The 12,952-nt window shown below is 47.7% G+C and overlaps 1 protein-coding gene across 1 annotated transcript in view; it reads left to right on the top strand.

Annotated features, from left to right (window-relative positions):
- The window catches only part of LOC115326092 (protein YIPF3), a 31,513-nt gene extending 21,166 nt beyond the window's left edge, over positions 1-10,347 (top strand). Inside the window, exons 8-10 of the mRNA XM_040218741.3 lie at positions 2,805-2,927; positions 6,729-6,852; positions 10,057-10,347. Of these exons, the coding sequence (XP_040074675.1) occupies positions 2,805-2,927; positions 6,729-6,852; positions 10,057-10,073 (264 nt within the window). The 3' untranslated portion in view covers positions 10,074-10,347. The remainder of the gene's footprint in view (positions 1-2,804; positions 2,928-6,728; positions 6,853-10,056) is intronic.
- Positions 10,348-12,952: the final 2,605 nt, after the last annotated feature.

Genomic DNA, 12,952 nt, shown 5'->3' with positions numbered 1-12,952 from the left:
TTTTACTAATGAGGTAGTTTCTCAAGTTGACTTTACTATAAGGTTTTTATAGCCTTGAAGGGACACTGACAGGGTATTTATTTATGCTCTCCAAGGTTTTTATTCAAACATGGCCTATGTGTGTCCAACTACCCAGAACACATTTTGTGGCTCAAAGTTTGTTTTCTTTCTGCCCGAAAACAGCCGGTCGAGAATTGGCCATGTCAGTCATGCTCACTCTCTTTTTCATGGTCACGTGGCATTCAAAATATGTGTACCAAATATGTTCAAAGTGTCATCTTAGGTACACATTCAATGCTAAAGATAGAAAAGAATATGAACTCCATCTTTGTGGCTTCCAAAAAACTGCAAATGCGTTGATCAAAAAAAAAATATGGTGCACAGATTGCAGGAAGTATTTGTACATGTCATTCTCAATATGGCAATATGTTGTCCAGCCAATATGGTTGGACGACAAGATGGGAGTGCACGAAGGACCAACGTTGCAACATGGGGCCACTACTTTGGAACTGTCGTTCGTGGTACGGTACCGGTCTATCTTCAAGCACAAAACATTGAGCGGAAGGAATATAATTGCAAAACAATAGCAGGACATACAATGTACGTAACTTCGTCATCGTCGTCTGCTTCGTACGCTGGAGAAGTGGAGAAAAAAAATGAAAGCCGTTTACAACTCCCTGTAACGCCGAATTAGAGCGCAGCTCTTGAGGAGGAGGAGGGAAGGGTACTGGGGGGTGGGTCAAGTGACCTCGGGGGGGCGGGGGGTCACGTGACCTTGTGGGTCACGTGACCTTGTGGGTCACGTGACCTTGTGGGAGTCACGTGACCTTGGGGCGTCACGTGACGTCGGGGGGGTCACGTGACCTGGGGCCACGTGACGATACCGATGACGTCATCAGTAGCGTCACTGATGACGCCATCAGTGATGATGATGACGATGCGGATGCCGGTGACGTCATCAGTGACGTCACTAATGACGTCATCAGTGATGATGACGATGACGATGCGGATGCCGGTGACGTCATCAGTGACGTCACTGACGACGTCATCAGTGCCTATGACGTCAACGGGGGGGTCACGTGACCTGGGGGGGTATCCCCAGGTCACGTGACCCCAGGGGGGGTTACGACCTGGGTAACCATCGTGACCCTCGTGAGGGTAACCCTAGTAACCCTTGTGAGGGCAACTCTCGTGACCCTCGTGAGGGTAACTCTCGTGACCCTCGTAAGGGTAACTCTCATAACCCTCGTGACCCTCGTGAGGGTAACTAACCCTCGTAACCCTCGTGAGGGTTACGAGGGTGAGTAACCCTCGTGAGGGTAACTCTCATAACCCTCGTGGGGTTATGAGAGTTACCCTCACGAGGGTTACTCACCCTCGTAACCCTCACGAGGGTTACGAGGGTTAGTTACCCTCACGAGGGTCACGAGGGTTATGAGAGTTACCCTTACGAGGGTTATGAGAGTTGCCCTCACGAGGGTTACTCACCCTCGTTACCCTCACGAGGGTTACTAACCCTCGTAACCCTCGTGAGGGTTACAAGGGTAAGTAACCCTCGTGAGGGTAACCCTCGTGAAGGTAACCCTTTTGAGGGTAACTAACCCTCGTAACCCTCGTGAGGGTTACGAGGGTAAGTAACCCTCGTGCCCCTCGTGATCCTCGTGAGGGTAACCCTCATGAGATTAACCCTCGTAACCCTCGTAACCCTCACGAGGGTTACTAACCCTCGTAACCCTCGTGAGGGTTACAAGGGTAAGTAACCCTCGTGAGGGTAACCCTCGTGAAGGTAACCCTTTTGAGGGTAACTAACCCTCGTAACCCTCGTGAGGGTTACGAGGGTAAGTAACCCTCGTGGCCCTCGTGATCCTCGTGAGGGTAACCCTCATGAGATTAACCCTCGTAACCCTCACGAGGGTTACGAGGGTTGCGGTTACGCCGACGCCGACGGCGACGGCGACGGCGACGCCGCTCAAGCCGGGAACGGGCCCCTAAGAGCTGCGCTCTAAAAAAGATAGAGGCACACCTAAGCAGTTCTTATGAGTTGTGAATGCAAAAGCATGTACATCATTCTTGCTCTACGCGTGTCGGCGCGCTGACTGGCGCGGACACGCAGCGCCATGAGGTGGCCGGTCGTTGAAACTGACGCGCAGCGTCACTTTGAACGACCGGCCTGTTGTCACATTTGCAGGACACGCAGTGCCACCCCATGGCACAACGTGTCCGGCAATGGGGAGCCTGGTCGACACGTGCTAGCCAATGGGGATCGAAGCGGTGAAGGTGCCATGGCTAGCTTTGCGCGTGGTTACAGTTTCATAGCAGGGAGCTGGCTTGATTTGGAGAGAAGGATTTAAGAGCCGTTTGGCGTGGTTTCAAAGGTGATGACGTCGGCTCGCTCCATCAGACAGTTAATGCTTTCGCATTAAAAAATGTGTTCAAGTGTAACCACGTGACTTCCGGCATCTCCCTCCTCCTTAGTACACATCGTCCACGCGACGTGTCCACGAGCTTCCATGCTCATGTTGCGGTTTGAGCAGTTGGGTTTTTGGCTTGATTAAGAATACATGTGACTCCGTAGCAAAATAATGATTGGGTAGCCTCCTGGCACAATATTAAATATCCTAACAAAAAATAAACAAAAATGTTTGTTTTTTCTTTTCGGGGGGAGGAGGGGTGGGGGCAGTGTCAGTGCCCCTTTAAAATGCTTAGGGCAAGGGGGTTGGATGTGTTTGGAAAGTGAAGGGGCAATGAAGTGGGTGAGCTAAAACCTAGTTTAATTTTGATATTTTGCATGATTTTTTCCTCAGGGCTATGCGCTGTCCGGCCACTGCTTTGCCCTCTTCCTGGGGAACGTGTTCCACCCCGAGCACTCGCACATGTTCTTCTACGGCGTCTGGCTTGTGCTGGGGGGTAGCACCGCCCTGAAGCTGGTGAGTGTCAAACTGCCCTTTTTAGTTCGTTTGACTGGTTTCCCCATTTGAGTGCAAATTTTTCTAAAAGAAATTCTTCGAGAAATCCAGCATTTAAAGACACCGAGCTCCCAAAAAGCTTTTGAATGCTGAATGCATTTTAAGGCTGCTTTCGAAGTCTCGAGTGTCATGAAAGGTTGTGAAGGTTGCTCTGCGACTCATTTCTGAATTTGAGAACATTTGACGTACTTTGTTTGGAGAGTAACAGTGTCACATGTTTTGAGAGTAAGAGTAGCAGTATGCTGGTATGGGGAAACATCTATGCCAGGGGTGGCCAAGCTGCGGCTCGCGAGCCGCATGCAGCTCTTCGCGTGTTAAAGTGCGGCTCGCGGCTACCTCCCCCCCCACACACACACACACACACACACACACACACACACACACTCCCACACCTCCCTCCCATTCACACGAGCACTTACCCAAAAAGAGAAATTGAACGCGTTTTAAATCGAAAGACAGGCAGTTGCTGTTTCTTAGTCTTGCACTGCTGCTACATTACGTACAGTCATACTGCTTTTGACTCGGATAGATTGAAAGTAGTTGGAGTGTCGGTTATTGCTCTGGACAAAAGTTGCACCCCGCGGCTCTTAGAAGTTTAGTGGTTTTGTTTGCGGCTCTTAGGCCGGGTGAGCCTGGCCACCCGTGATCTATGCAAACAAATAAGAACAAAGTATTTACCTTAAAAAAAAGATATCTTCGGTTTATTGAAAATTTTTCGTGGGTGCAGCACTCATTGCCTTTTTTTCAGAAATACAAATATTAACTATAGAACAAAACATGATCCTTAAATTATCAGTCCTCATTTTCAATTAAATTAGGCATAGCCAATCCCTTTCCTTCAATACCTACCACAAAATGGCAGGAAACTACAGTTTAAAATATAGTCATTTTACAAAAACCAAAGTTTACACTAACTACGGTATGTAACAACTCAAATATCTCATGCCAGATATACTTAACAAACACCCTATCATAGCTAAAAAGACATGAGCCAACATTTTTTTTTTTTTTTTTTACATTTAAAGGAGCCATTGTACAATACATGCTAACTTGTTTCTGATCTGCAGTTATTGATTGTGTTTGTTTCTTTTTGCACGGCATGCAACTGTCGCATATTCGGAGTGCTGTAACCAGGGGCTGCTGCCTTGTCTGAGGGCTACTTGTCTTCTTTTGCCCCAGCTCCTCGGACTCTTTTTGTCCGAAATAAAGCATACAATTACAATTGTTTTCTTTGTATACCGCTGTTGGAGGATTTGGACTTTTGATAACATTTGAACATTGTATAGCATTTTTTTATTCTTTAAGTGGCCTCGCTTATATCTTCCGCTGGCGGTATCGTAAAATAAGATAATAAATAAACGAAAAACACGATAGCACAGCCTAGCGTCTTTGCGAAAATCACTTTGTCTCTTGACCGGAATTGAACCGCAGCGCCTGCACTACCGAACCGCTACCCATGCGCTACCGAAGGGGGGTGAAAGCGTAATTTTAGCCGCCATGTACGTGCTCGTGGGGCTCCTACCAAATCGTGACACCAATCGTATGTGACCACACGAGTCGCAGCATTGGCTGTGATGGCTTGTCACCGCACAGCGACACCTAGGGCGAAGACGGGTTACAAATATTTCAAAGCTTACCGCGAGCGTAGGAAGGAGAAAATATTGAGAAGGATGAGAAGAAGACTGGGGAGTAGAAAATAAAATGAAGAAAAGGAACAGTAGGAACGCAAGAAACGAAATGCAAAGAAAACATTTTGGTCTTCAAAGGTGGAAACAGTGCAAAAAAAATGGACAAAGGACGAGTAAAAGAAGCGTACGGACACAGCACTGACTATCAACGGAAAGTTTAATTTTTCAAGCAAACCGGAAAATGAGCACTGCACGCCGAGACGAAAAAATTAATCAAGACACAAAAATACAACCCGATAAACAAGACTTCTACTACGTCGTACCTCTTTCACACGTGCTTGCCACTGTTCTTGATAAAAAGGACTTTGTCAACCCCCAAGTGCACCGGTGGTGCGCTAGCACATTCCCGTTCCCCTTTTGATAAAATAAAAAAAAGCCTCTTCAATCTCTCTGGCAGTCTTATTTTTGTTACGCACCAGGATCGCCAAGTCATTGAACAAAAGCACGCAGCTCCACCTACTGCAATGTACCGCTAAGTAGCCAGCGGGGGAGGAACGGAGGGCAGGGGAATGCTCCCTCGCCATCGCATTCGCGCACCTCCCTGTTTGTCCAGTAGCCGCCTCGGTGGCTCCGAGGCAAGGCGCCGGCTTACGGATCCCCAGGTGGCGGGTTCGAACCCCGGCCGAGGTGTCCGCAATCTGACGGAGGCTTATTGCGGAGAAGGCACCGCCGTGTAACCGAGATTTCGGTTGCAAGTTAAAAGATCCCCAGACGGTCCAAATTAATCCTCAGTCCTCCGCTGGGGCATGCTAGATGCCCGTCGTTTGTTTGGCATGTAAAACCCCCAAATTTGGTTTGTTTGTCCAATGTACACCCAGCACATGTGAAGGGGATCTGGTACACAACCCCTTGTGCACACGGGACAGAAGGAGTGCGGGGGTTAACACCACAATGGAAATCACTGGTACTCCCTCGGTTCACAGCAGAGCACAGTCGTGACAACTTCTGGGGTGCTCAAAAGACCACTGACAGGTTATACTTGTAAGCCAGTTGCTTAACCTGATGGGAGAGGGCAAGGACATAAAGCACCACCACTGGCCTTGTTGTCGGTTTTTGTCTAACCTTAGGACTGGGTCGACCTCTAAACACTTTTATCAGGAACTCTGCTACACCCGCAATCAACGTCGTAAGGTTGTGGGTGTAGCAGTTGCAGGTCGACCCCGGTAGCCACTTAGCGGTTACATTGCAGAATGGTGCAGCTGCATGCCTTTGTTCAATGACCTGACAATCCTGGCACGTAACAAAAATAAGACCGCCAAAGAGATTGAAGAGGCCTTTTTTATTTTATCGAAGGGGGAAGGGGAATCTGCTAGCGCACTTGTCGGTGCACTTGGGGTTGACGAAGTCCTTTTTATCAAGAACAGTGGCAAGCACGTGTGGAAGAGGTATGACGTAGTAGAAGTCTTGTTTATCGGGTTGTATTTTTGTATCTTGATTGGTTCTTTCCTCTCTGCTTCCGCTGTTTATTTTCTGGTTCGCTTGAAAAATAAACTTTCAGTTGATAGTCAGCACTGTGTCCGTGCACTCCTTCTACTCGTCCTTTGTCATTTTTTTTGCGTTGTTTCCACTCTTGAAGATGATCAACCAACTCGCCCCAACTTACCTCCTGGTTAAAACATTTTGGATTCTGTGAATATTTGAATTTTCGAGTAGTACTGTACCTAGTCTCGATTAACATGCTGTATTTGATATTCGCTGTGAGACAAACTGCGATAGTATTTGTATTTTGCGAAGTGTCAATGGCGGCAGGTTAGCCTTATTGAGTGCATATTTTACCGAGCACCAGTGCACTGCAGAGAAACAATACCTGCGGAGTTCGCTTCCGTGGGCATTGCTTCTACGCAGCACACTGGTGCTCACTAAGAAGTTCACTCGACGTAGCTAACCCGCTGCCATTGACACTTCAAAAAATATGAATATTGCGGTTCATCTTGAAGCAAATATTGAATAATGTATTATTCGAAACTAGTATTTGAAAATTCAAATATTCGCGCATTCCTACCGCGTTCCCGCTAGTGAAGCGGCTCTATACGTCAGATGCCCACATCCCCGACTTTTCTCTGCGCTCCCATAGGTGGCCGTGTTTGCAGCCAAGACAGCCAGCGTCTCCCACAAGGCTGTCGCAGCGTCCACGGCTGCCGTGCTTCACCTGCTGGCGTTGCTGTACTTCCACTTTGCGTACCACAGAACGGTCGAAGGTGGGCATGGGCTCAGATAAGGCTAGCATAGCTGGTCTTATCTATGTATTTATTTTTTATTGTGCCTACCAACAGTCATGGGCCTAGAATGGTATAGCTACGGTATAACTATAACATAAGATAATGTATAATATGATATAACTATAGCATAATATACCATATTTACACGATTGTAAGTCGACCCCCCCACATTGCACATCAGCAAAAAAAAAAAAAAAAAACATTTTCAGATGCGCGTTTTACTGCTAAAAGGTGAGAACGGCAATGTATCTGTTTCGAAAGCCAAGCTTCCAACACGCGATCGATGCCCTCTGGCATGCTTTGGCTGCGCATGCACGTGCGAAGTGCATGAGATGGCCAGGCGTTATCGAAACTAGGAAGTTCACGCTGGAGGTGGGACAACTGAAGCTGCTCACTGTCGTTCTCACTCCGTCCGGGACTAGACTACGACTCGTCCGCCCTGGTGATGTCAGTCTCGTCACCATCACTGCTACGTTCTCAATGCACGTCGTCGGCGCCGTCCAACGAAATCTCGCATTTTGCAAATGACAGGATTAAGCGCATCTTCCGCCCTTTGCACACTTTTGCGGCATACGTTGCAAGCCTGACCTCCAACTCAGGAAGGCACCCCCACCTATCCAGACTTTGGCCTGCGGAAGCCTCTTCGTTTGCCGGCACAGTGCGCCACTGAAGGCTCCACTGGAGCATCACCCGCTCCGACGGGTCGAACTTGCGTCCAACAGCTCAGTTGTTGGTTGCTTCTGAGTGAAGAATGGCCATAAACGAGCACCGAAAACCTAAACTGCCCAGATCATGCGTGTCAATACAAAAAAAAAAAACATAGTTAGCACTCCAGCATGATCTCATCACTCAATCAAACGATGTGCGACCAGCACGACCGTGAATCGTGTGAAAAACTGCAAGTGCGAAGAGAAGCCGCGGGGCGAGTGAGCCGTGGGGCTGTTCCAGCGGCCTCCAGAGTGGCTCTTACAAGAAGTGTCGCCACCCCCCGGGAGCGCCTTGCGCTGTTCACCGCCATATATTTGGGTTAATTTGCGAATCGCTATCAGTAATACCGGTACTCGTTCGTGCAAATAAAAAAAAAAATTAATTTGTAAAATGAGCGCAGAGAATACAGTGTAGACCGCATATAACGTATGTCGCGGGAGTCGCGAAAATCCGCACTATAAGCGGTACCGCACTATAACCAAAACATCAATTTTTCAGGCCAAAATACATGCCATGAGACAACTTACACTTGTGAAAAAAATTTATTTTATGTTAGATGAAAAATAAAGCTTAGTTTGAGGAAAGTCTTTATTTCACCTGACTAGTACAGTTCCGTCTCAAGTGTGTTACACATTTTGAAAGAAATGAGCAGCTTTTGCCTGGCGCAGCCTTTTAACGGCGTCGCGGGTTGCGGACGGACGTTGCGAGCATTCAGGATTGCTAACCCTAATCACTTTTCTCCGGAGATGAAAACGCGTGAAAATTCGCATCCTTCACACGGTACGCGCCAGTAATACCTTGAACTTGAACGCACGCATGAAAGACGCCAAATAAGAAATCCGGGCGATGTTCGAGGACACAAATGCTTAGAAATCACCACTGTAGTCGAAATAAGCAAACACGACGACTCGGGCGTTTCTGCCGTCTTGAAAGCGCCGCCACGGCATCGCCGCACGAGTAGGTAGATCTTCCCTTCTAGTACATGCTGGGTTATCATAGCGACACACAACGAAAATTCACAGTCAAGGATAGCGCTTTTACGCGGAACGATGAGATGAACGCCGTCTACGACGACGATCACAACCGACGCCGTGTTTGCGGATAGAAGCAGCCAGCCCGCGACCGGCATGTAACGCGCGCAACACTTCTCCTCGACCTGCGATTGGTCTGTCGCTGCGGTTGTTTGTTTCCAACGCAGCGGAGGGACGCACGCACGTGAACGACACGTGCGTGCGTCCCTCCGTCGCTGTGGCAACTGAAGCCTTTCGCTTCTTCCCGCTTCTTCGAGCAACTCGGCTCTGGAGCAACTGCCACGCGAGTGCCGCTTGCTGCTCGCGCCGTCAGCGCCGTTATCTAGTGTCGCACAGGGAAGCGCGCTCGCTGCTCCGGTCGTCGGCGCGGCCGGCGGGCTGTGCCAAAAACCGCACTATAACCGGTATTTCCCTTCGCGCGCCTGCATTTTAAGCGGTATGTAATTACATGGAGTTCTATGGGAGACGAACCGGTGGTTTAAAAAAACCGCGTTATACCCGGTCCTGCACTATAAGCGGTTACGTTGTAAGTGGTCTATACTGTAGTGCAATGCTAGAGGTACAGCCGGCTGAACTCGTAACGAGCCGAGGTGTTCATGATATCGCAATTGTTTCGTTTTTGCCGGCGGTGGAATGCTCTGGTTCGATTATAAGTCGACCCCCCCACTTCAGATTTTCAAAAATTGAAAAAAGGGTCGACCTACATTCGTGTAAATACGGTAATATAACATAACTATAACAATGCAAGGCTAGCAACTGTTTTGTGCCATGTAGCTTGCACAGTGTCGCAGGCCAACACTGCTGCGAGAGCACATGCATGTAACTTCCTTTTGCGTTTCTGCATACTCGCACAAGTAGTTGTGACAGCTTTGGAGCACCACAGAAGCTAGGCTAGCAGGGACAGCATTGCATGAAATACTAGGTGCTGAATATTGTGCCACTAGGCAGACGAAGAGCCAACACTGATTGATTGCCAGAGGGTGGGGAGAAGGGGTATCTATTTTGTGGCATTTGTGTTCTAACTTGGCAAGTTAAAAACAAAGTTTTTTGGGGTCGGTGTCTCTTTAATTTAAGGCGTAGCCAACATTACGAGCAGACGAGGTCAATGAAGCAGCGCTAAAAGCACAACATCACGGCGCTTCCCGTCTTGTGCGTTTCCTCTCGCCGTCTTAAACATTCGAGCACAGAGACAGTGCCGCGACTTTGCATTCTTAATTTGTGCGGGTGTGTCTTCTGGTTTTTGACTGCACTGTAATTAACTTTGGGTGAAACGCTGTATAGTTAAATCATTATTTTCAGATTAACCAAACAAAAAGGGTCTCGCCAGCCAAGATGCTCCGAAGTAAATTGAATTTCTTTTTTCATACAGTTGTCTGCTGTATGTACGAGAAGAGCTTTGTGTGCAAAATCTTTAAAAATACAACAATTTTTTTGTCTTTTTCAGCTCTGGACGGCATTTAGAGCATCCAAAGGTTCCACGAACCGACAACTTCTGTACAGATCCAAGAGTGTTTCTTAGGTTTGACGACCCTATGTAGTCTGTGACACACTTGGAAGTGTGACAACTTGTTGCAACACTGATTTTTCTATGCCTTAGTTACATCTGGTATTTCGGAATGCTCTCGTCATTTTCTGCAATTCATTTGTGTCGTTTCGAGTCGGTTTACCCTGAAAGCCGATCAAGCGCCACGCGGCATGGTCTTGTTTCTGAAATAAAGAGGTGTTCTAGCTTTCAGTGGTCCTTGTGTAGTTTCTCTGTCTGTCATGTCCATTCTGCCATGAGAAGTTGAATTTGTACTTGTGATTGCCTCTTTTTGGCTCGGGAAAGCCGCAGCACCACAGAAATATTGGGTGCTTATGAGAAAAGAGAACCATGTGGTTTGGCCCGTGTAAAAAAACTACCGTATTTACTAGCATAATCCTCACACTTTTTTTTTTGTGGAAAATTGATGGAAAGTTGGGGGGTGTGAGAAATATGCGGAAAACATTTTCTGTAAAACGTAGAGCTCTAAAAAAAAGAAAAAAAAGAAAAGCGGCTGCAAATTGGGGTTTTTGCGCCGGCAGCTACCTACAAGGTTTGAGAACTATGAATGCAAAACTTACCTTAAAAAAAACAAAAAAACACAGGTACAACACAAAGCAAGGTTTATTTGCAAACACAGTCTGAGTTAAGACTTACCTACGTCGCTGATAACGAATCCCGGTCAAAAGCTCACTGGACAAAAGCTCACCCATTTTTTCACAGACCCGGACAAAAGCTCACCAGGAGAAAATTTCATGTTGGTCTTAACTCGAGTGCAGACAACTTAGGTGCACGCGTGCGACACTAAAATGCAACGATAAATTAAATCTGACAGACGCATACGGTTTGTTGATTAGAGTAAAAAAAATTTTATTTACCGAATGGTTAGAAGCGAATGCAGTCCCTTACTAGCTCCAGCAGTCTGTAGATCTAAGTGTACCTGGAACCCTTCGAAAATATTTTTCAGACGATTCTGCAGGCGCAGGGTGGTTTTTCGCACCCGCTTCTCTGGGGGTTCACCTCTCCGAGCTTGTGTCAATGCCATGGCAACAAGCGCCTGATTTTTCTTTCGGCATTCAGTCGGCCTGCTGAAGCTTGGATGGGTGTGGCCGACAAGCTTCTGGAACCTGATGTTCCATCGTTCGCAGGTGTTGGTCATCCAGTATTTTCTTGAGTGGCGTAGTGCATATTCTACCGCACCGGGGGAAACTCCGGTCGTCGTCGGCGCACAGTCAGGCAAAGGGAAGAATTCGGTCTGGGTGCCACTGCAGAAGCAGCAAAAGCATAACGGAAGAGGCCGTTGACATACATGCAGTCGAAGTAGTTCAGCAGGTCGCCGATGTCACCGGTAGACTTCTCACTGATATAGGTTAGTTCTTCGGGTACAAGTTCTGATGGAAGGAGCGCCAGCCTATCCAAACTCCCGCACGGCTTTCTAAATTGGTCATCTGTCTTGTACTTGTCCAAAAGGTCCAACTCCCGTCCCATAAACATCTTTTTAAAAATTTGCGACTCAATAATTTGTATATTACTGTCTTGGTCCAGTTTCCCTTTCACATCACCCTGATCAAATCCTTCATTTCAAATACATTTTTGATGCACAATGATGGAAATAATTTAATTTTCCTTGTAATTCACTTCAAATATTACCCTGAACCCCAAGAAAACCCATGCATCAGTAATGAAGAGACATTGCGCCTAACCTTTATGTGCGTGCATAAGCACAATAGAAAAGCGAGGTCATCGAAGTGTGACTTCGCTTCTTTGGTCACTCCTTGGGTTCAAAAAATTTGGTTCACGAAGTTTCTTGGGTGTGGCACAAGGTGCTCCGGCATACCCTAAGTCAAGCAAGCTTGCTCCTCAATTTTGGTCCCAAATTGTTGCTCCTCGGCCTGTTATGGCTTATCTATCGACACATTTGCATGGGATAGGGTACCAGCACTGATCAGTGGGTACCAGTTCTAAAAATGATGCAATGTCCATCGCGTCCGCACATTATCCCAGCCTGTGTTTCGCCCGGGTCGGAAAAAAAAAATGGTGAGCTTTTGTCCGGGACTGTGAAAAAATGGTGAGCTTTTGTCCGGTTACTGCTGATAACGACCTCAGTGCGAATCAGTCCTAGCATCGCTAATCGTTGCCTCGTCGTCACCTCCCCAACCTTCCTATTTCTCGACGACCGCGGGCAGCGCGAACGCCACCTAGTTGCACGCATGCAAAACTGGCTCAACGACAGTGTGACTAGCGTCTGGGAGATGGCGCTAAGGCGCCGTAGGGCGCCTTGGAGCGCTTGGAGCATTAAAGGACTGGCCAAACGGAGCGGCGCGGTGCCAGAAAATGCGGGCGGTGGAGAGCGCGTGCATCATGCGGGTTTCGCGAGCAGGTGACTTTTGCCGCTGCAGTTTTGGGGGTGCGAGGATTACGCCAGGAAAAGTAAAGTCCAATTTTTGGTGGCTCACATTAGGGGTCCGAGGATTACGCGAGTGTGAGGATTATACGAGTAAATACGGTTTACATGGCAGAAAGCTGAAACTTCGTGAGAATATGACGAAAACGGCTGGGATACAACATGATGTTACTTGGATAAAAAGATGAAAAAGAAAGACATTTTCTTTGAGCCGACGTCTACCTAAGCATTGTTCAAATGCCAGAGTCCGGCATTTGCGTTCGAACAGCGAGTAGAGACAAGGGCAGCTAGCTTTGCCGAATGCCCACTTATCATTCCAGATATGTTGTGCTTGGTAGCCCCACGTCCATATGTATTCCCATCTCCTCCCTCTCTGTCGGTTTTTATCCTTATAGAATCGCCTTCCACCGCAGG

The sequence above is a fragment of the Ixodes scapularis genome, unplaced genomic scaffold (genome assembly GCF_016920785.2).
Source record: "Ixodes scapularis isolate PalLabHiFi unplaced genomic scaffold, ASM1692078v2 PGA_scaffold12__126_contigs__length_90152505, whole genome shotgun sequence".
Taxonomy (NCBI): Eukaryota; Metazoa; Arthropoda; class Arachnida; order Ixodida; family Ixodidae; genus Ixodes; species Ixodes scapularis.
The sequence above is the reverse complement of the archived record's forward strand: the minus strand, read 5'-3'. Positions and strand labels throughout refer to the sequence as shown.